This window comes from Dama dama, chromosome 9, assembly GCF_033118175.1.
Source record: "Dama dama isolate Ldn47 chromosome 9, ASM3311817v1, whole genome shotgun sequence".
Classification (NCBI taxonomy): Eukaryota; Metazoa; Chordata; class Mammalia; order Artiodactyla; family Cervidae; genus Dama; species Dama dama.
In genome coordinates, this window is record NC_083689.1 from 12,101,354 (window position 1) to 12,128,960 (window position 27,607).

At 48.5% G+C, this 27,607-nt stretch overlaps 1 protein-coding gene across 1 annotated transcript in view; it reads right to left on the minus strand.

The window, feature by feature from the left end:
* Positions 1–336: 336 nt before the first annotated feature.
* Positions 337–27,607, minus strand: part of LOC133061205 (ultra-long-chain fatty acid omega-hydroxylase) — a 36,147-nt gene continuing 8,876 nt past the window's right edge. The window contains exons 2-13 of the mRNA XM_061149193.1: positions 23,137–23,359; positions 19,778–19,922; positions 13,912–13,965; positions 13,682–13,809; positions 12,966–13,087; positions 8,272–8,539; positions 5,854–5,920; positions 5,615–5,744; positions 3,944–4,077; positions 2,972–3,036; positions 1,525–1,607; positions 337–947 (exon numbers count right to left, since the gene is read on the minus strand). Coding sequence (XP_061005176.1) covers positions 770–947; positions 1,525–1,607; positions 2,972–3,036; positions 3,944–4,077; positions 5,615–5,744; positions 5,854–5,920; positions 8,272–8,539; positions 12,966–13,087; positions 13,682–13,809; positions 13,912–13,965; positions 19,778–19,922; positions 23,137–23,358 — 1,596 coding nt within the window. The 5' untranslated portion in view covers position 23,359 and the 3' untranslated portion in view covers positions 337–769. The remainder of the gene's footprint in view (positions 948–1,524; positions 1,608–2,971; positions 3,037–3,943; positions 4,078–5,614; positions 5,745–5,853; positions 5,921–8,271; positions 8,540–12,965; positions 13,088–13,681; positions 13,810–13,911; positions 13,966–19,777; positions 19,923–23,136; positions 23,360–27,607) is intronic.

Sequence of the window (27,607 nt, forward strand, 5' to 3'; positions counted from 1 at the left end):
GTGTAAGGATCTGATCTGGCTAGAGAGTGGGTGATGGGAGCTGTCTGCATCCTTTGCTTATATTCTACAAAATTCAGGACACTCGCCAAAGGGGTTTTGAGCAAGGGAAGAAGGAAGGGGCTTGAGAGGGACAGTCTGGGCTTACAAGTCAGCAACAAACATCCTGGGCTTGAGAGGGAGAGTCTGGGTTTACAAGTCAACAACAAACTTCCTGGGCCCTGGGATGCAGCCTCTGGAGTTCATCCATGTGAGCTGGGGGCCTCAAGAAGGTGATGTTTGAGTTCAGGGTTCTGATCTCAGGCTCCAGTTTTCAAGTCTTCAATTTAAAAGCCAGCCGAGGTCTGAGGTAGACTGAGCTTGTAGCCTAGAGGCCTAAGGTATCTATCCCTGGTCCTCGGAAGGTTCAGTAGGCGGGGCCTGAACATCGGGATTCGGGAGATGCTGGGGCGGGGCCTGAGCCCAAGGAAACGTGGCCAATCCAGGTCCCTCAAACAAGAGGGCGGAAACTGGCACTCAAGGGGGCGGGATCTCGACCTCAAGGGGCGGGATCAGACCCTTCAGAGGCAGAACCTTGCCTTGAGTGGGTGTGACCTGCACCATCAGGCTGCTTAACGAGAGGAGTCCGGTCCTCCAGTAGCTGAGCCTGACTTCCGGGGGGCGTGGTCTATGCCCTCAGGCTCTTGGGGGTGGGGCCTGGGCCCTCGGGGGCGGGACCTAGGCCTCTCTGGGCGGGGCTTGGGCCCCCGGATCAGCACCGGTGCGCCGACCTTCAGGCCCGCGGAGGCAGCGGCTCCACCTTGAGCCAGATGCCGTTCTCCGTGCGCAGAATGAGCTCGGGCTTCCGCCGCACCTTGCGCGTTCGGTCCACACTCAGGCGGAAGCGCAGCAGCGTTAGCGCCACGGCCACGCGCATCTCAGCCATGGCGAAGCTCTGTCCGATGCAGTTCCTGGTGGAAGGAGGACAGGGGGCTCAGGCTCAGCCGCTGTGTGAGCGGGGTCCCCGGGATGGGGTGAAATGACCTCCCCCTCGGAGCCTCAGTGTTTCCCGGGTAGCTCAGACAGTAAATAATCTGCCTGCAATGCTGGAGATCTGGGTTCGATCCCTGGGTTAGGAAGTTCCCTTGGAGGAGGGCATAGCAACCCGCTCCAGTATTCTTGCCTGGAGAATCCCATGGACAGAGGAGCCTGGCGCGCTACAGTGCATGGGGTCACAGAGAGTTGGACATGACTAAACGACTAACACACACTGGGAGCTTCAACTCACTGACGAAGGCATCATAGAGCCATTAAGAGCACATGAGCCCAGAACTCAGGGCTTGGCATAGAGTAGATATCTGATACCCTGGATGATATAGTAGGGTCTGATTTGGGGGCTTCCTGATGTATTGAGGGCACAAAAAGGGTACCAGGTTGGTGGACAGGACACCCCCAATGGTTTCTGCCCCTAACAGGCACATCCCTGACCTTCCACTGGCCTTGATGTTCCTCCTACACTTCACTTGGATTGGGGGAAATAAAAGTTACCTGGGTCCTGCAGAAAAGGGCACATAAGCCAATGGGGAGCGCTGCTGTGGGTTGTCTGGATCAAAGCGATAGGGATTGTACACCTAGGCAAAAGTAGATTGGGGGGGAGTTAAGGGGGCCTGGTTCTGGCCGTCCCAGCGTGGTTCCCTCCCTCAGCCTCTGGGGGCCAGACCAACTGGACCAAGAGGTTCAGCCACACACGCCTCCTTTCCATTTCCACCACAGGACCATTGCACTGGCAGTTTCCTCCACATGGGACACAGTTTTCCCTGCTCCTCACACTTTAAAGTGTGAACATTTTCAGTTTTAGCTCACCTATCTCTTCTTTGGTATGGACTTTCCTCACTGTGTGAGCTAAACTGCTCTCCCCCAACCCAGGTCAGTTTTTGTTTCCCTTGTGTATGTATCACAGTTCAAAATGATCTTATTTATTTGCTTATTTTCTTCCTCCTCACTTCACTGTCTGCTCTGCGAGAGCAAAGACAGAGTGCCCCAGAGGGCCCTCAGTGCCCCATACACAGTAGATGCTCAATAAAGATTTGTTGGGGTTTCCCTGGCAGTCTTGGACTCCAAAATCACTGCAGATGGTGACTGTAGCCTTGAGATTAAAAGATGCTTGCTCCTTGGAAGAAAAGCTATGACCAACCTAGACTGCACATCAAAAAGCAGAGACATTACTTTGCCAACAAAGGCCTGTCTAGTCAAAGCTATGGTTTTTCCAGTAGTCATGTATGGATGTGAGAGTTGGACAATAAAGAAAGCTGAGCACTGAAGAATTGATGCTTTTGAACTGTGGTGTTGGAGGAGACTCTTGAGAGTCCCTTGGACTGCAAGGAGATCCAACCAGTCAATCCTAAAGGAAATCAATCCTGAATATTCATTGGAAGGACCGATGCTAAAGCCCCAATACTTTGGCCACCTGATGCAAAGAGCTGACTCATTAGAAAAGACCCCAATGCTGAGAAAGATTGAAGGCAGGAGGAGAAGGGGATGACAGAGGATGAGATGGTTGGATGGCATCACCAATTTGATAGACATGAGTTTGAATAAGCTCCAGGAGCTGGTGATGGACAGGGAAGCCTGGTGTGCTGCAGCCCATGGGGTCGCAAAGAGTCAGACACAACTGAGTGACTGAACTGAACTGAACCCTGACGGTCCAGTGGTTAGGACTCCGCGCTTCCACTGCAGGGAGCGTGGGTTCAATCCCTGATCAGGAAACTAAAAGCCCACATGCCACACAGTGCAGTCAAAAAGTAAAAAAAAAAAAAAAAATGTAGATATAATAAATTAACAGTGAATGGTGAATAGATGGGGCGGGGGGAAGTACTCAAGCCCTGCACTCAGCCCTACCATCTGGCTCCTTGGGGAGGAGAAGAGGGGAGGCTTTGCTGACCAAGGTCTTAGGAGGAAGAAGATGAGAGAAGGGAGGGTTGGGGCAGGAGCTCACCTTGGAGTCAGGCCACACTACAGGGTTATAGTGGGTCCCATAGATGCTAACCAGGCAGATGATTCCTGTGGGGAGGGGAAGGATGAGTGGGGTCATTGGAAATGAGGGAAACCAGGACCTCCTCTGGAGACCTACCCCTCCCCCAGCTCTCTCCAGAGCCATGCAATTCCCACAAGCCATCTGCCACCCTTTCCTGCCCATCCTTCCTTAAAAACTTCTTCACCATCCACTGCCTTGCTTCTCCATTAGAGGTCCCCATAGCCTTCATCCTAGCTGTCATCCTGGCCACATAAGATCTTTCTCACTCACACATCTGACATTGCTCCTCCATAGCTCAAATACCTCCCATGGCTCCCTATTACCCCGAGGATCAAGTTCAAGCACCTCAACTGTGCATTCAAGTTCTTCCACTATCTGTACCCTGAGGCTGTGCTCCATAAACATGTTCTCTCTTTCATTTCCCAAGACTCACCTCTCATGTTCCCTCTTCCAGGCAGCTCTCCCTGCATTCCATGCCAGATACAGTCATCACTCCTTATCTGGGGCTGCTCCAGTCCCCATCCCTCCCTGTAGCCCATCCCTCACCCCAAGTGACTGGGAACATCCGTGCCCTGCTGTATCTTCCCTAGACTGGGTGGTACTCAAGGCTTGGACCTGGGGATGAGGCTTCACTAGATGCCCAGCCTCACCCAGGACAGGACCTAGTCTCCAGGGGATATCTGGCAACAGAATGAAGCCAATCCTTCTCTACCTACACTCTCACAGGGCCCACCCCATCATACCTACTCCTTCCTTTCTGCTAGGATCCACCCACCTCTATCTCTCCAATACACACACACAACTGGATCTCCTCACCACCCCCAGAAGCAACAGGCTATAAATTGCCTACAAGGATAATGCACCTGGGGCAGGCATGGCCAGACCCCCGCAGGCAACAGAGCAAGCAGGCAACAGGGAGCACAAAGGGGGCACCTTTGGGGATGATGCGTCCATCTGGGAGCTTGATGTCCTCCGTGCAGCGGCGGGAGATCAGGGTCACAGGTGGGAACTGGCGGAGGCTCTCCTTGATGCACATAGTGGTGAAGGGCAGTTGGGTCAGGTCGTCCCTGGGGAATGCGGAACAGTGGGTGACTAGAGGCCTGGCCATGGTGTCATCACCTCCCCTAGACACACACACACATGTGCATAGCCTATTAGGAGCAACTGCAGAAAACCAGTCCAGGATTTCAGACTTCACCCAACTTCAGGCATTTGCAGTTATGTCCTACACATACCTCTAATCCTCAACAGATAAAATATCTGCCCCCTGACCAATCAGAACAGCGCTGGCTGGATGTCTTTGAGCCCAGCATGAATTCTCTAACTGATGAATTGTGTGGAGGTCAGGGGGCACCCCGGGGATGTGCCAGGACAAACAGAGAGACCTGGAGTAGCTGCGATTTACCAGCCTGAATGGATCAACTTCAGTATTTATAAACCCACACATCATCTCCTTTTACTATATTAATTTTTTTCCTTTGGACTTCAGGGCCCAACATTAGATTAATTATAACTGTTCCTGATTAGGTTGTTTTCTCTACACTAACAGGCTATCTTTCAAAGGAATTTTATGCTGCTACCACAAAGGGCAAATGGCATCCCTGGTATAAAGAAATCCATAAATATAAACACCACTGGGACAACAGAAGAGACGTATTGAATTCTGGCTAGATACCACCTCCTGCCTAGTCTCAGAGCCTGAAGCATCTTCTCCTTTCCTTAACAAGGCAGATGAGCAAGGATTAGCAAGGTGTAGGATGGCATCAACGTAAGAGGGCATCAACGTAAGATGGCATCAGCTGAAAGTGTCTCCCTGAGGTCATAATCCAAATGACTGATAATGAACCAAAAGGAACTTTCTAGTTGCTTGATGCTGCATAATGCTGTGTTTTCTTTGTATCACCCAGAATCAGCTCCACACAGCACACATCTGAAGTAAGCTGGATTATTATTCCTGATTCTTACACTTCCCCACTACAGTGGAATTATGCACCATGCCCCTTACCATGCGATTCTGAGTACCTTTAGCTCGGATGGATGGAGTATATGTCCCACCCCACTCATGTTGGGATCTGCCCAGTGATAAGCTTTAGCTAATAGAATGTTACAATGCAAGCAGAGGTTTTTAACTGTGTGATTCTTTGTGCTTCTGGAGTCTGCTTTGAGAGGACCGTGTCCAGTATGGCTGCTGGTCCAAGGAGAATGAAGAGACCTGTAGGACAGATCTGAATTCAAACCTCAGCTTGGAAACAAACTTATTCAACTCAGTGAAGCTCAGCAGTAATAAGAGAAATATGTAGATGAGAACAAAAAAATATGTGCAGGCAACAAATAAATGCTTGCTGCAAACCACTGAGCTTGGGAACTGTTTGTTACACAACCTTATTGCAACCATTGCTGACTAAGACACTCCCAACTAAGAATTCCTGCACTATGAAGAAAGCCTATGCATTACTGTCATCCCCATTTTACAGTGGAAGAAACTTAAATTCAAGGAGTTTAAGTGACTTGTCTAAGGTTAGACAGACAGTAAGTGGTAGAGAGATTAATACTCAAGGCTCTAAACTCAACCTGCCCCCAACATCCCCAGGACCCGAGACTGACCACTCCAGTTCCTCCAGCTCCCGGCCTTTCATGACTTCCTGGATCTCTTCTCGGCACTTCTCCTGGTACTCTGGATACTTGGCCAAGTTGAACAGTACCCAGGATAGCCCACTAGATGTTGTGTCATGACCTGTAGGCAGATGAGGAGCCTAAATGGAGGCTGCCTGAAGGTAAGAGACGCTGTCCTCAGACAATGGGGCCCTTTCCCATCCTTCCCTAGCCTCACCCCACATCCTCACCCTCAAACATGAAGGTGTCTGCCTCAGCTCGGATGTCCTCATCTGAGAGTTCCTTTCCATCTTCATCCTGGAATGGGCAATAGACTACTCAGCTCATTTTGTCTCACCTGCCACAACCTAAGAGTTCTTCCAAAGTTAAGACACCCACTTCAGGACTTCCTTGGTGGCCCAGTGGTTAAGAATATGCCTGCCAATGCAGGTGTCACGGGCTCAATCCCTGGTCCCAGAAGATCCCACATGCCGGGGAGCAGCTCAGCCCATGTACCACAGCTACTGAGCCCACATGCCTAGAGCCCATGCTCTGCAGCAAGAGATGCCACCGCAATGAGAAGCCTACACACCAAAATGAAGAGGAACCCCCAGCTGCTGCAACTCGAGAAACCCTGAGCAGCAACAAAGACCCAGCACAGCCAAAAATCAATAAATAAAATGTTTAAAGAGATCTCACATGCTGCAACTAAGACCCAGCGCAGCCAAATAAATAAATAAGTAAATAAATGAATTTTTTTTTTAAAGACACCCACCTCTTTCTCTTAAGTCAAGCTGCAAGGGAAAGGATTCCAGGCAGGTGTGTGTGTGTTGGCCACTCAGTCATGTCTTGACTCTTTGCCACCCCATGGACTGTAGTCCAGGCTCCTCTGTCCATGGAATTCTCCAAGCAAAAATACTGGAGTGGGTTGCCATTCCCTTCTCCAGGGTATCTTCCTGACCCAGGGATCGAACCCAGGTCTTCTGCTTTGCAGGCGGATTCCTTACCATCTGACCATCAGGGAAGCCCAAGCAGACAGAGATATGCAACTTGTCCAAGAAAGAGGGGAAGAGAGCCAAAAGTGAGAGGAAGAAGGGAGTTTGCGTTTCTTCGGCAGTTCTCATCACCAAGCATCCTGCCGGAGGCCTGACAAAATCTTACGACCAGATCTTATGATCGTCATGTTGTAAATGAGGAAACTGAGGCTCAGAGGGAAGACTAAGGTCAAATATCCATGAAGTGGTAGAGCTAGAACTAGCATCCAGGACCGTCTGAATCCAAAAGCTAGGCGCTGCCCAGAAACTCCACAGAAGCATCACAAACAGGTGACCACCTATCTCTGCAAGTGTCCCATTTCTCCAAGGTCTTTGTTAGTGCCATGGGCCGAATTGTGTCCCTCCCCACCCCCACTCCAGAACCCATGAGTTAAAATCCTAACTGCAAAATGTAACCTTATCTGGAGATAAGGCTTTTGCACAGGTAATTAAGTTACAATGAGGTCATCAGTGTGGGCCTTAATCCAGTGTGACTGGTGTCCTTATAAGAAGAAGAGCTGAGGACAGACACATACAGAGGAGAGACCATGTGAAGACACAGGTGAAGACAGCCAGCTACAAGCCAAGCAGACAGGCCTCAGAAGAAACCAACCCTGCCATGACTGTGATCTCAGAGTTCTAACCTCCAGACTGAGAAGGCTGACTTCTGCCATTTAACCTCCCAGTGTTGGGACTTCCCTGGTGGTCCTTTGGATATGCATCTACCTGCCAGTTAGGGGACAATTCAATTCCTGTTCTTGGAAGATCCCACATGCTCTGGATCAGCTAAGCCCATGTGCCAAAACTACTGAGCCCACAGGCAGCAACTACTGAAGCCCTCCCACTTAGAGCCTGTGCTCTGAGGCAAGAGAAACCACCACAAGGAGAAGCCTGTGCGTGGCAATGAAGAGTAGCCCCTACTCACCACAGCTAGAGAAAGCCTGCACACAGCAACAAAGATCAGCCAAAAAAATAAATAAAATAACACTTTAAATACTATAAGTAAATAAATAAACCACCCAGTATCAATGGTGCTTTTTTTATGGCAAATCCGTGCTCAGTTGCTCAGTCATGTCTGACTCTTTGCAACCCTATGGACTGTAGCCCACAACTCCTCTGTCCATGGAATTTTCCAGGCAAGAATACTGGAGAGAGTAGCTATTCCTTTCTCCAAGGGATCTTCCCAACCCAGGGATCAAACCTGCAGCTCTTGTGTCTCCTGCACTGGCAGGCAGATTCTTTACCTCTGCACCACCTGGAAAACCCCATTGCAGATCTAGCAAATGAATACAGTCTCACGTGTCCTATATCTGCTTACATTCTAGATCCACATTGTATGAGTGTGCACTCGGTCACGCCCAACTCTTTGCGACCCCATGGACTGTAGCCCGCCAGGTTCCTCTGTCCATGGGACGTCCCAGGCAAGAATACTGGAATGAGCTGCCATTTCCTTCTCCAGGGGATCTTCCTGACTCAGGAATCGATCCTGTGTCTCTTACATCTCCTGCACAGCAGGCAGATGTTTTACCACTAACGCCACCTGAGATCCACCTTAGTTTGGATTTTCCACAGTTGTGGCAACTCAAGAGGAAACTGTCCCAAGCAAGAGCCCACCCTCCAGGGTCCCCGTCTCACCTTGGCCAGGAGCAGCACGTCAATGAAGTCCAACGTCTTGCCCTGCCTGGCCTGAAACCAGGCCTCAGCCCCCTGCTGGCGTAGCGCCCGCCGCCGCTCCTGGATGACCTCTGTGGTGAAGCTGTGCACGATGTCGCAGGCCTGCCGGAAGCGCCGCCCGTCAGCCGTGCGGTAGTAGATGAAATCGAGGTAGTGATGCAGGCGGTACTGGCGCCGGACCACCAGGGCACTCAGCTCAATGATGGCCGAGATGTAGTCACTCATCTTCCTGCCAGGGAGAGAAAGGGACCTGAGCATCGGCCCTCAGACAAGCTCCCTCTCTCAATGGGCAGGTGACAGAGTTGTTGTTCAGTTGCTAAGTCGTGTCCGGCTTTTTGTGACCCCATGGGCTCATCTGTCCATGTGCTTCTCCAGGCAAGAGTACTGGAGTGGGTTGCCATTTCCTTCTCTGGGAGATCTTCCCAACTCAGGGATCGAACCCATATCTCCTGCATTGGCAGATGGGTTCTTTACCACTGAGTCACCTGGGAAGCTCCCAGGTGACAAAGAGCAGCCCTGAATTAATTTTATTTTCTTATTTCCTTGTTTGTTTGCACTAGGTCTTAAGTGCTGCATGCCGACTTTGTCTAATTGTGACAAGCAGGGAGCTACTCTTCATTGAAGTGCACAGGCTTCTCACTGTGGTGGCTTCTCTTGTTGCAGAGAACAGGCTCTAGGCCCACCAGTTCAGTAGTTGTAGCACAGAAGCTTTGTTGCTCCAAGGCCTGTGGGGCTCTTAATTTCCAGGCCAGAGATTGAACCTCTGCATTGGCAGGTGGACTCTTAACCTCTGGACCACCAGGAAAGTCCGTTTCCTTGTATTCTGGATGTCCTTCCACCTGGAACCTCACTGACTGGACAGATACCACCCCTCCCAGGACTAGCTGTTCCTCAGAGGCAGCAAATGACTCACCCAGGAGCATGCCCTTCTTTTGCAAACCAACCAATCCAGAGTCCATACTCCAAACATTATTGGGCTGAACCACTATACCCCTACCTTAATTATCCCAGGGCCAGGCACTGGATAGCTTGGGGCACCTCTCTGCCCCAGAGCCAGGTTAAATTATTCAAACTATCCAACCCTAGGACTTCCCTGGTGGTTCAGTGGTTAAGAATTTGCCTGCCAATGCAGGGGACACAGGTTGGATCCCTGGCCCAGGAACTAAGATCCTACATGTCTCAGGGCAACTAAGGGCCTGCGCCACAACTCCTGAAGCCTGCTGTCTAGAGCCTGTGAGCTGCAACAAGAAAACACACCTCAATGAGAAGCCCACACACCGCAGCAACTCAGAAGAGAGTGGCTTCTGCTCACGGCAACTAAAGCAAGCCCACACGCGGTAACCAAGAGCCCACATCAAAGACTCGTCTCATTGATAAACAAACTTTTTAAAAAACTTAGAAGAAAAAAAAAAACTACCCAGTCCTAAGCCTGCATACCCTGCCTTTCCCATTCCTTCCCATAGAAGGCCCCCTGACAATGTTTCTGCCATGCTCCCTCCTGGTGCTTCTCCAGGTAGCCTTGTGTCTTGTGGCACACCACCACCCCCCTCTTGGAAATGGTAAGTAGCAAACCATCTTTTCAATGGCAATTGCTTCCTCATCTGTAGTCCTCACCATAACCTGAATAAAACTAAATTCTAGGCACATTTTAAAACAGGCCCAAAGAGAGATGAGGACTTCCATATAAATGAAGCATCACTAAAATTAAATGTCTACAATCCACAGTGTGGGAGAAAATGTTTGCAAATCATGTATCTGATGAGGAGCTTGTATCTAAAATATGCAGAGCACTCTTAAAAAGTCAATAATAAGAACTTCCCTGTGGTCCCATGGCTAAGACTCTGCCCTCCCATTGCAGGAGGCTCAGGTTTGATTTCTGGTTGGGGAACTGGCTCCCACATGCCATGACTAAGAGTTCACATGTCACGACTAAAAGATTCTGCATGCCACAATGAAGACCAAAGATCCTGTGTGCTGTGACTTAGACCTGGCACAGCCAAATAGATAAATAAAAACTCAGTAATAAAAAAAGACAAATAACCTAACTTTAAAATGGGCAAGGAGTATGAAAAGACATTTCTCCAAAGAAGACATTCAGCTGGCCCATAAGCACATGAAAAGATGCTTAAGTGTATTAGCCATTACTGTTGTTTTCAGGCGATAAGTTGTGTCTGACTCTTTGTGACCCTGTGGACTGCAGCACGCCAGGCTTCGCTGTCTCCTGGAGTTTACTCAGATTCACGTCCATTGAGTTGGTGATGCTATCTAACCATTAGGAAAATTAACCATCATCCATTCAGTTCAGTTCAGTTCATTTGCTCAGTTGTGTCCAGCTCTTTGTGACACCATGAACCACAGCCCACCAGGCCTCCCTGTCCATCACCAACTCCCAGAGTCCACCCAAACCCATGTCCATCGAGTCAGTGATGCCATCCAACCATCTCATCCTCTGTCGTCCCCTTCTCCTCCTGCCCTCAATCTTTCCCAGCATCAGGGTCCTTTCAAATGAGTCAGCTCTTCGCATGAGGTGGCCAAAGTATTGGAGTTTCAGCCTCAGCATCAGTCCTTCCAATGAACACCCAGGACTGATCGCCTTTAGGATGGACTTGTTGGATCTCCTTGCAGACCAGGGGACTCTCAAGAGTCTTCTCCAACACATTATCCATTAGGAAAATGCAAATAAAAACTACAATGAAATACCACTTAACCCCAACTCGGATGGCAATAATTAAAAAGATAGATAATAACAAGTGTTGCTGAGGGTGTAGAGAGACTGGAGCCTGCACATACTGCTGGTAGGAATGTAAAATGCCGCAACCAATTTTGGGGGAAAGTTAGGCAGTTCCAAAAAAGATTAAACAAAGAATTATCATAAAGACCAGTAATTCTGTGATTAGGTATGTACCCAAGAGAATTTAAAATATTCACACAGAAACTTGTACACAAATATTTATAGCAGCATTGTTCATAATAGCCCCCAAATGGAAATAACCCTAATGTCTTTCAACAGATGCTTTGATAAGCAAAACTTGGTGTTATATGGTACTGCCATTTAACTGCTCAGTCGTATCTGACTCTTTGCAACCCCATGGACTACACCCCGCCAGGCTTCTCTGTCCTTGGGATTTTCCAGGCAAGAATATTAGAGTGGGTTGCCATTTCCTTCTCCAGAGGATCTTCCTGACCCAGGAATCGAACCCACATCTTCTGTATTTCCTGCACTGAAGATGGATTCTTTACCGCTGAGCCACATTATATGGTAAATGGAATGTTATTCAACAATTTTTTAAATTAATTATTGATAATTCAACTACAACACGGGTGAATCTGGAAACAATATATTTACTGAAAGAAACCAGACATGAAATTATGTGTCTACATGAATTTTATGGAAATCTACATGAAATTTCCATAAAAGACAAATCTACAGAGACATAGGGAAGATTAGTAATTGCCTATGGTCTGGAGGGCAGGTGGGAAGTGGGGGATGAAAGAATAATACAATGATACAGGGTTTCTTCTCAGTGAGAATATTCTAAAATCAATTATGGTGATGGGTGCACAATTCTGTCAGTAGACTAAAAGCCATTGGTTGTATAATTTAAACGGGTAAATTGTATGGTCTATCAACTACATCTCGGTAGAGTTGCTATTTTGAAAAAAAGAAAAACTAAATTGCAAAGGGCAGAGCTGCCAAGAGCTGTCCTCAGTTCTTAAGCGTGCTTGTTGTTTTCATGCATTTATCACCAACTGCCGTTTTCTTGTTTATTTGTTCATGGTTACTGCCCCTCTTCCCACTAACATGTAAGTTCCTTGTCTGTGTTGTTGACCACTGTGTTCTGCTCTAGAGCTGGGACATAGCAGGCACTCAATATATATTTTTTGGATCAAGTAATGAATTAATTATGAAGGCCATCTCCACCTTACCTAACTGAAACAATACCACTACAAGGCCCAGAGTAACAGAGTCAGCAGCTTGTTGTTGAGGACCTACTATGTGTTATAAACTTGACAGTCATTATGTCCCTTATTCCTTATATCCCTACTTGGACTAGAAGCTCCAAGGAACTGAGAGTTAGTGCTCATCACCATATCCCCCATAGCTAGCATAGTGCCAGGCACGTAGTAGGGGGCACAACAAATATTTGGTGAATGAATGAATGAACCAGGGCAATAGTCATTTTACTTATTCACTCAACAAATATCCACTCATCATCTACTGGGTGCCAGGGCAGTGCTACATCATTTTAACCTTTAAGCATCTCTCAGGTCAGGGACTGTCATTCTTATTTTACAAACAGAAAACTGAGGCTCAGAAAGTGTGGGGAGGGACTCTTTCCAAAGACTGCATACTTTTCATGGAAGAATGAATGAAACTTAGCCCTCACTGAGCATCTACTGTGTGTCAAGCCATTGACTCATATTATCTCATTTAATTCCCCTACGATGACTATGAGGACCAGATGGAGATGTGCATTTTGGGGATAAGGAAGCAGGCTCAGAGAGGTGATGTCAGTTTCCCAGAACCACACAGCCTGTCATTGGCAGAGCACCAACAGCCTAGGAATGCCCAAAAGCTAAGAGTTTTCTTTCTCCTCTCGTCACCTTGCCCCTGAAGCAGCTGGCTCTCTCTTCCCTAGGGAGGCCATACTCACTCCTGGCAGTTACTATTGTAGCTGAAGACACATTTCTGAAGACTGTCCAGGGTCATGAGGCTGACATGCTCAAACATGTCAAGGGAGACCTCCGAGCCCTCTGCCAGGCGCCGCCATTTAGCCTGGAAGACAAAGACACATGACAAATGGTCATGGAGACCACAGCCTTTCAGCCCGGCTGATAATAACCCAGTTGCAAGCTCACCACAAGCCCACTTCATAAGTAAAGGAAGTGAGGGCTTCCCTGGTGGCTCAGTGGTAAAGAATCCACCTGCCGTTGCAGAAGATGTGGGTTCAATCTCCGGTCCAGGAAGATCCCACATGCCTCAGAGAAGCTAAGCCTGTGCACCACAGCTACTGAGCCTGTGCTCTAGAGGCCGGGACACGCAACGACTGAGCCCACGTGCCACGATCACCGAAGCCCACAGAGCCTGTCCTCAGAAACAAGAGAAGCCCCCCCAATGAGGAGCCCACGCACTGCAACTAGAGAGTAGCCCCTGCTCTCCACACCCAGAGAAAAGCCCAATGAAGCAGCAATGAAGACCCAACACAGCCAAAAATAAGGAAATAGGTTTTTTGTTTTTTGTTTGTTTTTTTTTTTTAAAAAAAAAAAAAAGGAAGTAAGGCTTCCTGACGTCTCATGACTTGTCCACGAGCTGGAGTCCGGACCAGCCCCACTTCCAGATATCCTCTTCCCAAGAAACCTCGGGACTCACATGCATGGTATCCGTGCACTGGTTGAAGATCTTCATGTAAGGCTTCAGGATGTCGAAGTGGAAGGCAGGTGTCAGCAGGCGTCGGTGCCGGCTCCACTTCTCACCTCGGCTGATCAGCAACCCATCCCCTATGCCCAGGAGATTGAGGCTAAGGACCTCCCCGGGAAACCTCAGGCCCCGCCCCCTCTTCCCTGAAGCCCCAGCTCCAGCCTACCCAGTCCCGAGCTCACCCAGCCAAGGTCTCAGGAAGCCATAGAAAAGGTCATCCTTGGGGGCAACAGCAGCTATGGGGAGAAAAGAGGTGACGACGCCTCAAAACAAGGTTCTGACCCTTGACCTCTGCTTATGACCTGCTTGGGCCTCCACTCTGGGCTCTCACCTCCCACCTCACCCCTCCAGGCCAACCCTCCACACCAGCCCCAGGGAGATTCTTATAACACCCTGATCTGAACATGAGCACTGCCCCCCCCCCCTGCTCAAACACCTCCCATGGCTCCCTATTGCCCTTGTAAAACATTTCAAACTCAGGCTAGCACTGAAGGCCCAGCCCTATCTGGCTACCATATTCCTCTCCCTCTCATTCTTCAGCAAATGCCAAATAACCTCACATGCTGACCCTCACTTCCAAACCTTTGCCCAGACTGTGCACTCTCTCCAGAATGGCTTTCTTCACCTGATTCTTCCCCTAATTCACCCCTTCTTTTCTGCCAACTCAGCCCATCTGAATTATACCTCCTGTGCTCCCAGCCTCCAGCCTCTCCCTGTCCAGTCTGTCCTGCACCCTAGATCCAGGGGGATCTTATCTGACTCTAGATCTGACCATGTCCCTTCCTGCCCACACACCCATCAGTCTCAAACACAGCTGCTCAGCCCATTTTCAAAGCTCTGAATGACCTGTCCCAGTCCACACCAGTCTCAGAATACCTCTGCCCTCCACCTCAACCATCCCTTGCCCCACACACACTCCACTTGCTAACATCACAGAACTTTTGTCAGCTTCTTGAAAACCTGTGTTCTGTCTTGGTTCTGAGTCTTTCCACCAGGCACCCTCTCTGCCTCAGAAACTCTTTCCTCATTCTTCTTGTCTCCACTTGGATGCCATTCCCTCTCCCATCAGTCACTCTGGTTTGTATCTATCAGTTACAAGTTCCTTGAGGGGAGGGACCTTGTTGATCACTAGTATATTGGTGCTAAATAAACTTTTATTGTATGAATGAATTAGCCAATCAAAGAATGAATGAATGAAAACTATCAATGGTTGGATGGATGAATGGATGGATCATTGGATGGATGGGTGGATGGATGGGTGGATGGATCACTGGATGGATGGGTGGAAGGATGGGTGGATGGATGGGTGGATGGAGTGAGTGAATTCCCTTTCTATGTGCTGAATAGAATTGGGACAGAATGGGCAGGGTGCAGGAAGGAAGTACCTGAAACTCAAGTGATGTCACTTTTACCTGAGATATTACTCAGCCACCTACACACACACTCCCTAGGAATTGGTCAATTGTATGCACAACCACCTGTCCACTCATTCTCCCATTCAACACACCTCTTCCACCACCCTTTTGTGCCCAACCCATGATGAGCGATGCTGAGGACCCAGAGATGGCTCAGCTCCACGCCCTGCCTGGTGGAGCTCTGGGTGTGGTAGAAAAGGGAAGCAGAGGCATGCCATGTAATTAGCAAGCAGGTAGAATGTATGCCAAGAGCAGAGGGAGGCACAAAAAAGGGCTGCTAGAAGTCAAGGCAGACTTCTGGGAAGAGGCAGCTTTGGAGGGGGAGGTGGGCGTCTAGTCTCTCCTCTCTGGGCTCTGGACTCCAGGCTAGGCCCTTTAGGGCTCTTTCTGACACATGAACCTGTATAATGGCTGTCCTGCTCAAACACCTCCCATGGCTTCGTAACACCCCCAGGATAAAACACAAGTTCCTTCACTTTGTACACTGGTGCTCTGAGTCCAGCTCCTGTCTCATTTCCTCCTTCTCCCCACATATCATCTTCACTCCAGACACCCCCAAGTCACCTGAGTTTCCCTGACACTTTCACACTTCTGCACTTGGGACCCTCTACCTGGGACCTCTCATCAGGCAAACTCCTACACATCCTTCAAAGCCCACTTTCACTGATGCCTCCTCCAGGAAACCTTCTTCAGATCTTCTACCCCCTGAACCTTTGCTCTGCCATCCTCAGATCCTTCCCCAAACCCAACCCTGACCAGTTGATGCCAGAGGGGCTGAGTCCAGTCTGCCTCTCCCATCACTTTTCCCTCACTTTTTTCAAGGAGATGGTAATGTCTACCCTGGAGGAGGTCATATAAGAAAAGCTCCCACAAGGTGCCCAGTAGGAAGCTGCATGTTACTATGGCTGAGACTTCAGCCTCTGGGATGGCCAGGTTCAAATCCCAGGCCTACCACTGACTGGCTGTGTAAACCTGGGCAAGAAAATAGATCAGTCCTGCCTGCCTTATGGCAATCCTACAAAAACTCAGTGAATTAGCGCTCCTGGCAATCAGTAGGTGCTCATTAAATATTTCTGCATATAAATGAATTAACCAACTGTTGGCTACTTTTCATGGAGAAGGAAACGGCAACCCACTCCAGTATTCTTGCCTGGGAAACCCCATGGACAGAGGAGCCTGATGGGCTACAGTCTATGGGGTCTTAAAGAGTTGGATATGACTGAAGCAATTTAGCATGCATGGCTATTTTTACTGTGTGTGTATGCTCAGTTGCTCAGTTTTGTCCGACTGTTTGTAACTCCATGGACATAGACCACCAGGCTCCTCTGTCCATGAGATTTCCCAGGCAAGAATACTAGAGTGGGTTGCCATTTTCTCCCTCAGGGTATCTTCCTGATCCAGGGTTTGAACCCACGTCTCCTGTGTCTCCTGCATCGGCAGGTGGATCCTTTACCATTGAGCCACCTGGGTTACTACTGTGACTATAACTATTGTTCAGTGGTATCAAGAATTTGTGAGATGAAAAATCTCAGTCCCCAGCTCATAGGAGGACCCTAATAGGGGAAAATGAACACATAGAAACCATGGAAAACAGTTTGGTGGCTCCCTGAAAAGTTAAACATAGAATTCCCATAGGCATACCTGTGTGCTCAGTTGTGCCTGACTCTTTGTGACCCCATGGTCTGTAACCCCTCAGGCTCCTCTGTCCGTGGGATTTCCAGACAAGAAGACTGGAGTGGGTTGCCACTTCCTTCTTCAGGGGATCTCCCTGACCCAGGGATTAAACTCATGTCTCCTGTGTCTCCTGCACTGGCAGATGAATTCTCCATTAAGCCACTTGGGCAACCCCACATGACCTCACACTTCTACAACTAGGTATCTGCCCAAGAGAAATGAAAATATATGTCCAAAACTCGTACACACATGTTCACAGCACTCTTATTCATAACAGTCAAAAGGCAGAAACAACCCAAATGTTTATCAGCAGATGAATGGATAAACAAATGTGGTATATCCATATACCCATAAATGAAATATTACTCAGCCTTAAAAAAGGGATGAAGTCCTGGTCATTGCTACAGTGTGGCTGCACCTCAAAAACATTATTCGGCATAAAAGAAGTCAGTTGCAAAAGACCACATGTTGTATAACTCCTTCCTTATGATATATCCGGAAAAGAAAGTCCATGGGGACAGAAAGTATTTACCAGTGGTCAAAAAGAGAAAGGAATGAGAGATGACAACTTCATGGCTATGGAGTGTTTTATGGGGTGATGAAAAGGTTTTGAAACTAGGGAGGGAAGATGGTTGCACAACTATGAACACACTAAATACCTTCCACTTTAAAATAAGTAATTATCCAGTATGTGATTTCAGCTCAATTTTTAAAATGAGTATATAAAAACAAACCTACAATTATATGGCTATATATCCTGCTTTGTCATTCTAGGAAGCATTTTTACCTACCTTCTCTCTCTGTCACAAACATCTCTTGGAAGATAAAGAAACAGAGTTTCAAGGAGGAGCCATGCCTTCCCCAGAGTCCATCAACTGTGCGGGTTTAAGCCCAGAAGAGTAAGCCCCTCTCCAATCCCCCAGATGTGGTCCCGCTCCACCACCACCTCCCCAGAAGTGGTCCCTAGACATTGGAATCTGAGACTTGGGGCCAGGCCTGTCTAATATGAGATAGGCAGGCACAGGGGGGCCCGGACACCCTGGGGCGAGGAGACCTGACTCCAGGCTGCTTCTTCTGACTCACAGCCCTGCCCTGCCTGAGCTGCAGTCTCCCATCTGGCTCCTCCTGTATGGGAGGCAATGGATTTCCTGCCAGTCCTGAGAGGCGAGAAGGGAGAGGAAGGGAAGAGACCTGATCATCCAGTAAAATGCTAAGCTGAATTTTTCCTTTGTTTATTTTTGGCTGCTCTCCACTGCATGTGGAACCTTAGTTCCCTGACTAGGGATTGAAACCACACCCCCTGCATCAAAAGGTGAAATCTTAACCACTGGACCTCTGGGAAAGTCCCATAAAGTGCTAAGCTTATGATGGGGGTTCTGCTTCCTGGTCTACTTGCAGGGTGGGGGTCTCACGACCATGCAGGATGACATTCAGAAAACAGATGCTCTGAGGTGATAGGGAGGGGGAGTGGGAAAGAAAGGGGGAAAAAAAGATTTAAAAGGCAAATTCATGTTGATCTATGGCAGAAACCAACACAATATTGTACAGCAATTATCCTCCAATTAAAATAAAAAATTTTTAAAGTCAGAAGAGAAGAAAGCCTCATTTAGCACCTATCCAACACTATCTCAGTGAGTCTTCACAGCTGCCCCATTTAATAGATCAGAAGCTGAAGCCCTGAGAAGCTAAATAAATCGCTGGGTCACACAGCACGAATGTGCTCCAGCCTGGATTCAAACCCAACCCACCCAAGTCCTGGTCCAGACCTCTTTTCCACAACCTGGTGTCCATCCCTTGGAAGTGTCACCGCCGCCCAGGATCTGGGTTTCCCTCTTTGTTCTATGAGGATGGTTATTCCCCTATAAGAGGCTTCTCAGGTGGCACAGGGGTAAATAACCCACCTGCCAATGCAGGAGATGTGGGTTTGATCCCCTGGAAGAGGAAATGGCAACCCACTCCAGTATTCTTACCTGGGAAACCCCATGGACAGAGGACCCTGGTGGGCTACAGTCCATTGAGTTGCAAAGAGTCTGACACGACTGAGCGACTGAGCACATTCCCTTCGCATGCAACAGTGGTAAACACTGAGGCAGCAGAAGGGCAGAGCTGAGAAGAGAAGAATGACAGCCCCTTTCGCCTTCATGGCTCCAGGGGGCCACCTTGAAGGCGGTCTCCAGAAGTGTGTTTGCAGAGGCCGAAGCTGAAGCCAGAGGTCCTAAAATTCCTGGAGCTCTTTATTCCCCATCCCTCCTCTCTCAAACATCCCCTGATGCCTCTGGAGATGCCCGGGTACATGTGAGGCCACCCTGAGGGCCTAGAGACTCACTTATGAGGAAGATACAAGGCTGGACACTGATAATTCAGCCCTAAATGGGTAGGAGTGAGAATGGGAGAGTTCAGAGGAAAGAGCTATGGTCTGTGTGGGGAATCAAGAGAGGTTTCCAGGAGGAGGCGGTCACTGCATGATGAAGGCTGAGCAAGAGCTCCCCAGGAACACTTGGGAATCATACACCCTGGGATAGACGTGGAATGCAGAAGGGAGAGGCAATCTTTCTACTTTTCCCTCTCCACCAGTCAGCCAAGGTTAACAGAACAGGCTGAAGATTTGGATAGCCTCAGTGGGAGTGTCAGAACCCAAGTGATGGGAGTGTCGTGGCTTAAAATTAAGCAACAACCATTTAACAAAAGCTTGGGCAAACAACTGCCTATCTGAACATCTTTGCTCTGACTTTGAGAAGTGAACATCCTGTCAAAGTTCCTGGGACTTTTAGACATTGTCACCTCTTTTCTCTTGCTGTTCTCATTATCTGTATTGCTGAGTCGGCTCTGGTAAACTGCTATTCATACTTCAAAGCCTTACTCAAATGGCCTTTCCTCTAGATAGCCCACCTGCCTAGAAACCCAGGTAGGCTCTGGGAGTTGAGGGTTTACTCATCAATCAGAGGCCCAGCCCACCTACCTGAGGCACCCACCAGGGGCTTGATGTAGTCAGGGTGCACCAGAACCACTAGTGGCAGGACAGGTCCTAGCCACACCAGGACCACGTGGTGCATGTCGTCCAACACCTTCTTCTCATCTTGGAGGCCTCTCTCATTTGGGAGATACTGCAGGTGGTGGTAGAGAAAGGTAGTGAGATGGTACCCAGCCCTGTTTCCCCTGGCCCTTCCCTCCTACCACTTCCTCTGCCCTCAAAAGAAGCCAGGAAGGGCTGTGTGATTGTAGGCAGTCAGCTGCACATCGATGAGCCTCCATTCCCTCATCTGAAAACTGGGGGTGGGGTGGAAATCATCTCCCCTTCTGAGGACAATTGAGATGATTTATGAAACAGCAAAATGAAAGAGTCCTAGCACAGGGCTTGACACACGGCTGGTGCTCAAGAAATAAAACCAATAACAGTAAACACAATAATGATAATGATTGTCATTTATCGAGTATTTCTGTTTGTAATAAAATATTACTGGTATTGTTCTCTTTAACACATACACGTGCTTGCAGTGTTGGGCACTGCCATGGGCACTTTTCGTATATTCATATGTTCAACCCACACAAAAACCCTATGACGTAGTTGCTACTATTTTCCCCATTTTACTTTACTCAGTAGGGTCAAATGACTTGTGTTAAGTTACAGATGAGTAAGGGACTGTCTTTGTTTGGGCTTCCCTAGAAGCAGAAACCAAAACAAGAGTTCTAGGGCAAGCAGTTTACTTGGGAGCACTAATCCCCCAAAACATAGGTGAGGAGAGGGGAAGTGAGATAAGACAGAAAAGGCAGCCAGTAAAGAGTCGTCCAGGGAATTATCCCCATGGGCAACAGGGGCTGATTCCCACTGGGGATCTCTGGGGGGACATCCATCTCAGGGTCAACCCATTTGAGGGTGAGGGGGCAGGGGTGTTTTTATACCAGCTCCTTTAGTCCCATAGTCACTGACCAAGGGCTATCCTGGGGCATTAATTCACAAGCTAACAATCCACCCAGGCAGAGTGGGCTACAGCTGCTAGAGAAAGCCCTGGAACACAGGCCAGTCAGCCCCTTGCAGCCAAAAATGGGCCGAGAGGATGTGAACAGACAGTGGCGTCACCTGCCACAGTGGTGAAGCCAGGATTTGAACCCAGGCCCCCCAAAACACCTGCTCTTAAACAACATGCTCTATGAGGCAGAGCTCTTCAGGTTCAGCATCAGGTGGATCTGAGCTCAAACCCATCCTCAGCAGCTGTGTGATCTTGGGCAAATCACTTGACCTCTTTGAGCCCCAGAGATCAAATCCAAATTATAGGGCAGGTCGATGCCTATTTCATAAGCTATGAGAACTGGGAGAGCTCAAATACAAAAGACCTAACCCAGTGCCTGGTGAATGGCAGGGTCCAGCAATTGCAGAATGAATGAATGAATGACTCTTCTCTGGTTTCTGCCCCTCCGTCTGGATCAAGTTCAGCCCTGAGCCTGTCCACAGCCAAGGGAGACTATGGCATCATCTAGATCTCTCCACCCCAGGATGGGCCCATGGGGTCAAGGTTGAACTTCAGAGCTGGCCCTGGCCTACCACCCATGGCAGCAGGGCCTGGCCACCACTTTCAGGACCACCATCATGCCAGAGGGCTTCCTGGAGTAAGGCTGGATATGGGGCATGGCAAATGAGTAGAAGTTTACCTGACAGGAGAAGATATTCTGGGCAGAGGGCAGTTTTGGCAAAGGCCACGGAGGTGGAAAGTCAGAGCTTGTTCATGGAGCAGGAAGTCATTCTATGAAACTAGACGGAGACAGTGGAACAGGTGAGGAGGGTGAGGGTTAGGGTCTAAAGGGACTTGACCTCCAGCTGAGGAGTTAGGAGTTTCTCAGGACAGCCTTGGAGGGTGTGTGAGCAGGGAAGGAACATGGTGGGATTCCAGAATCTTTCTGGAGCCTGGATGAGGGATGAACCAGAGGGATGAGAATGAAGGCAGGAGCCCAGGAAGGAGGCTGGACCATGAGAAAGGAGGCCTGAGCAGGGCTCGGAGAACAGAAGAGAAGGAGATGATTCAGGCACAAACAGGCAAGACTTGGTGAGTCTGGCTCCAGGAAGATAATTTCCAAAACTAAGAAAAATGAATGCATTTTGCCCTATTGAATGGACATGTGTTTCCGCCTTCCTTTTTCTGAGACACTCACTCCAAGCAGTATCTAAAAGACATCTAGAATCACTCACCCCTTCCAGTCTCTGCAGGACCCAGGAGGGAAGCACAGACACCCAGCCCTGTGTAACAGGCCCAGCACCAGGCATGCCACAGACACGACTTCAAGAACCATTGGAACACTCTCACGAGGCTATCAGGAACGATCCTATTCCCACAATGCAGATGAAGTATGGGCAGGTGAAGAAGATTCTCAAGGTCACACAGGCAGCTCATGGTCCAGACCGGCAAGTCCACGCTGATGACCACTGCCCCAAACTGCCTCCCCAAAGCCCTCCAAGTTCAGCATAAGACATTAACTGGGAAGATCTCCACAACTGTCTCTGCTTCATTTAGGGCTGGAAGGGGAACCAGGTGAGTCCAGCAGGGAAATAGGGGCTGGGCTCTGGGGCCCCCACAGTCTCGGCACCCTCGGGAGTCTGAATTTCTCTCTTACAACCTCTGAAGCCCATTTAGAAAAGTCCAGCCTTCCTCATCCAGAAGCCCGAGGGGCAAGGGTAGAGAGCTAAGATCAGGAGTGCTGGGACCAGACAGCAGGTGTGTGAACCCAGACTCTGCCAGCTATGAGCTGTGTGGCCTAGGGCCAGCTACTTAACCTCTCTGTGTCTCAGTATTCTCCAGAAGGAAAAAAAAAAAAAGGGAGATAGTTGCTGGGCCTACCTTCTAGGATTGTCAAGAGGACTGAATGAGTTAATATTTATAAAGTGCCAGAACTAATACTCAGAATATATATGTGAAATAAGAAAAGAAATTAAAGAAAAGGGCTGAAATCCTCACCTGGGACCACAGCATTAAAGAGAATGGGAGAGCTTGTGAAACCACACTGGCGGACAGGTGAAGCAATGAAATCTACAAGGATACCTCCCACTCTCCCACCCGGATTTCATAAGCACTGGTGCCTGTTGCTATAGCAATAGCCGGGAATTATAGAGAGAACTTTAGAGTCAGCGCTGCATCGTCAAAGCTGTGTGACCTTGGGTAAACTGCTTGCCCTCTCTGAACCTCGGTCTCACTCAGATCCTGTAAAATGGGTCTGTTCATGGCTCCAACCAGACTCTTGAGGGGATAAGGGAAGCCAGAGGGCCATCATCCTTACTGAATACCAGTCCCTGCCCTGCCCCGCCCGGCCCACCAGCCCAGCCATACCCACCATGCCCAGATGGCCCAGCAGCCAGTTGCGCCGGGGTGGCTGGGGGAAGCAGCGTAGTCGGCGGCAGGTGATATAGAAACCCCAGCAGAGCCTCAGGAACTTCAGCAGCAGACGGAAAAGGAAGAAGAGCAGGGTGAGCAGGAGCCCGGACACAGCATACAAACGGAACGCCGTCTTCTCCAACCCCAGGAGGTGCAGCAGTTGCTCTGTGATGGGCAGCATCCTGGGGGGGAGACACATGGGATGGGGGTCAGTGAAGGTGGGAACCACCCTCCGGCCATGGGTGTGCCGTACACACAATGACCTGTGAAGCCAAGCATGACATGCCTGGCACATTAATACATGTAGGTCCCAGGCGCCAAGGACGCTTCCCCCTCTCCCCCGCCCAAGGAAGAGGCGCTCCACCCAGCTGGCCCCTCCATATGCCCTCAGCCTTGACTTTGCAGAGCACCCTTCCTAACGTCTCCGCCAGTGCACAGCTGGCCAGAGTGTTAGAAAATTAAAACAAACTCCCTTCCCTCCTCCCTTCTGACGGAGCTCTCAACCAATGACTGATGAGATTTGCTGATGAGTCTCAACCAGTGACTGATGAGTTCCAGCTCTTTCTTTCTGGTTCAATGACCGATATGTGGTTCTACACGTGTTACTAAGGTTCTTCAGCAGGACTCCAGCCGCCCACGAGAGAAACTTTCTCTATAAGCTGCCTCCTTTCCCCTGTCTTACTTCCCTCTTCATCTTTTAATTGAGGTGAAATCCACATGATATAAAATGAACCATTTTAAAGTGAGGAAATCACTGGCATTCACAGCGCTATGCAACCACCACTTCTAACCTAGTTTCGAAACATTTCCATCACCCCAAAAGGAGACCCCGACCCCATCAGCAGTCCACTCTCCTCTCTGCCCACCCCTGGCAATCACTAATCTTTTTCTTTTTCTTTTCTTTTTTTGTCTCTACGGATTTGTCTGTTCTGGACATTTCATATAAATGGAATCAAACACTGCAACCTTTTACCTCTTTTGTACCTGCCTTCACTCAGCACAATGCTTTCAAAGTTCATCACCTTGTAACATGTATCAGTGCTTCATTTCTTGTACTGCTAGTAATAGTTCTTTGTAAGAATGTAGCACATTTTGTTTATCCATTCATCTGTTGGACATTTAGGATGGCTTTTGTTTTATTTTGTTTCATTTTGGCTTGGCCACACATGTAACATCTTAGTTCCCCACCAGGGATCAAACCCTTGTCCCCTACGATGGAAGCAGAGTCCTAACCACTGGACCACCAGGGAAGTCTCTGTTTCCACCTTTTTGGCTACCCGTGATGTGTGCTACTATGACCAGGCATGTGTATGTATTTGTTTGAGTCCCTGTTTGCAGTTCATTAGGGTTCACTTCCTCCCCGCTTACTGGTCTTTTCTGTGATCACTTCTCAAATAAACTACTTGCACTCAAATCCTTGCCCTGAAGAAACCAAAACAGACTGGGTGGGTAGCAATAATATTAGGAACACAGTGAGCAGGCATGGAGCACTTACTATGTGCGGTCTGGGTGGTGCCTCATTTCTTGGAACCTTAACGCAATCCTTGGAGGCAGGTCCTGTCATTCTTTCCATTGTCAAGACAATTCAAGCTCAGTGCCTCTAATTCAAGGGAGACAGGGAGCAGGTGGGTCCCCTGAACCCCCCCCCCCCCAACCAAGGCCAACTTCAATCACGTTTGAGGGCCCATGGATCTCAGACAACATCAAGGAGATTGCTGAAAATGCTCAAGTCCTGCTCTCATCAATCTCTTCCACTCCATCCTATGAGCCAAGGGTTCCCTCTGTGCCCCTACCTCCTTGGACAACACAGCTAAAGGAACCCTGCAGAGCAAGTTCTCGCTTGTGTCCTCAACCTCCCCCACCTCTGCCAGGGGTGCCCCCCACTAGGGGCTCTGACTCACTGGCTCTTCCACCAGCCAAAGTCCAACTTCCAGGTGTTTGCAAGCATGTGAAGGAATTGGAAACCTATGCATTGCCAGAGGGAATGGAAAATGGAGAACATTATGGTTGTTATTCAAAAAAATTAAACATAAAATTACCATATGTTCTAGCAATCCCACTTCTGGGTAGATCCTCAAAAGAAGTGAAAGTAGAGACTCAAATAGATATGTGTACACTCATGTTCATGGAGGAGCCAAAATTGCCAATAGCCAAAAATTGGAAGCAACCCAAGCATCTGTCGATGAAAGAATGGATAAATAAAATGTGGTCCATTCACATGTACACTGTGCTGTATTTAAAATGGACAACCAACAGGGACCTACTGTGTAGTACATGGAACTCTGCTCATAATGTTATGTGGTACTCTGGATGGGAGGGGAGTTGGGAGAGAATGGATACATCATGTGTTTGACTGAATCCCTTCCCTGTCCACCTGAAACTGTCACAACATTGTTAATTGGCTACACCCAAACACACAATAAACTGCTTTTTTTTTTTAATGTGGTCCATTCATACATCAGAATATTGCATATGTGTGTGCTGTCTCTTTAGTCATGTCCCACTCTTTGTGACTCCATGGACTGTAGCCCACCTCTGTCCATGGAATTCTCCAGGCAAGAATACTGGAGTGGGTTGCCATGCCCTTCTCCAGAGGAGCTTCCCAACCCAGGGATCGAACCTTCATCACTTATGTCTCCTGCATTGGCAGGCAGGTTCTTTACCTCTAGCACCACCTGGAAACCTCAGAGTAGAATATTATGCAGCCTTTAGAAGGAGATTGTCACACGTGCTATAACATCAATGAACCTTGATGACATTATGCTAAAGTAAATAAGCCAGACACAGGGGGGAAATAATGTATGATATCCTCAAATGAGGTCCCTGGACGGGTCAAATTCATAGACACAGAAAGTAGGATGATAGTTGCCAGAGCCTGGGGGAGGGAACAGGAAGTTAGTGTGTAACAGATCCAGGGTTTTAACTAGGGAAGATGTAAAAGTTCAGGAGATGGTTGGTGGTGATGATTGCACCATGCTGTGAATGTACTTAATACCACTGAACTATACACTTAAAATGATTAAGATGGTAAATGTTTTGGTTTTTTTTAACCACAATTAAAATTCCTTTCAAAAATACAGACAAGGACTTCCCTGGCAGTCCAGTGGTTAAGACTTTGTCTTCCAACACAGGGGGTGTGGGTTCAACCCCTGGTCAGGGGCCTAAGATCTCACATGCCTCATAGTCAAAAAACCAAAAGATGAAGCAGAAGCAACGTTGTAACAGGGGCTTCCCCAATGGCTCAGTAGGTAAAGAATCCACCTGTAATGCAGGAGACACAGGAGATGCGGGTTTGATCCCTGTCTTGGGAAGATCCCCTGGAGGAGGACATGGCAACCTGCTCCAATATTTTTGCCTGGAAAATCCCATGGACAGAGGAGCCTGGTGGGCTACAGTCCAAAGGGTTGCAAAGAGTCAGACACAATTGAGCCCCCCCACATACACATGCAATTTTGTAACAAATTCAATAAAGACTAAAAATGGTCAGCATCAAAAAATTTTTGTTTTAAAAATACAGACAGACTGATGTAGGCAATATGTCCTCTGGAAGGCCGAGGAGGTGAAGAAGGGAAAGAGGGAGGGGTGGGGGATAAGCAACCCTCCCTAACGAAACACGGAGAGCTCCAAGTCACAAGTCCCAGGCACAAGCTCTAAATTAGGGCCACATTCTCAAACTACCGCACAACTGCACTCATCTCACGTCCTAGTAAAGTAGTACTCAAAATTCTCCAAGCCAGGCTTCAGCAATACATGAACCATGAACTTCCAGATGTTCAAGCTGGTTTTAGAAAAGGTAGAGGAACCAGAGATCAAATTGCCAACATCTGTTGGATCATCAAAAAAGCAAGAGAGTTCCAGAAAAACATCTATTTCTGCTTTATTGACTACACCAAAGCCTTCGACTGTGTGGATCACAATAAACTGTGGAAAATTCTGAAAGAGATGGGAATACCAGACCACCTGACCTGCCTCTTGAGAAACCTGTATGCAGGTCAGGAAGCAATAGTTAGAACTAGACATGGAACAACAGACTGGTTCCAAATAGGAAAAGGAGTACGTCAAGGCTGTATATTGTCACCCTGCTTATTTAACTTATATGCAGAGTACATCATGAGAAACGCTGGGCTGGAGGAAGCACAAGCTGGAATCAAGATTGCCAGGAGAAATATCAGTAACCTCAGATATGCAGATGATACCACCCTTATGGCAGAAAGTGAACAGGAACTAAAAATCCTCTTGAGGAAAGTGAAAGAGGAGAGTGAAAAAGTTGGCTTAAAGCTCAACATTCAGAAAACTAAGATCATGGCGTCTGGTCCCATCACTTCATGGCAAATAGATGGGGAAACAATGGAAACAGTGTCAGACTTATTTTTTGGGCTCCAAAATCACTGCAGATGGTGACTGCAACCATGAAATTAAAAGATGCTTAT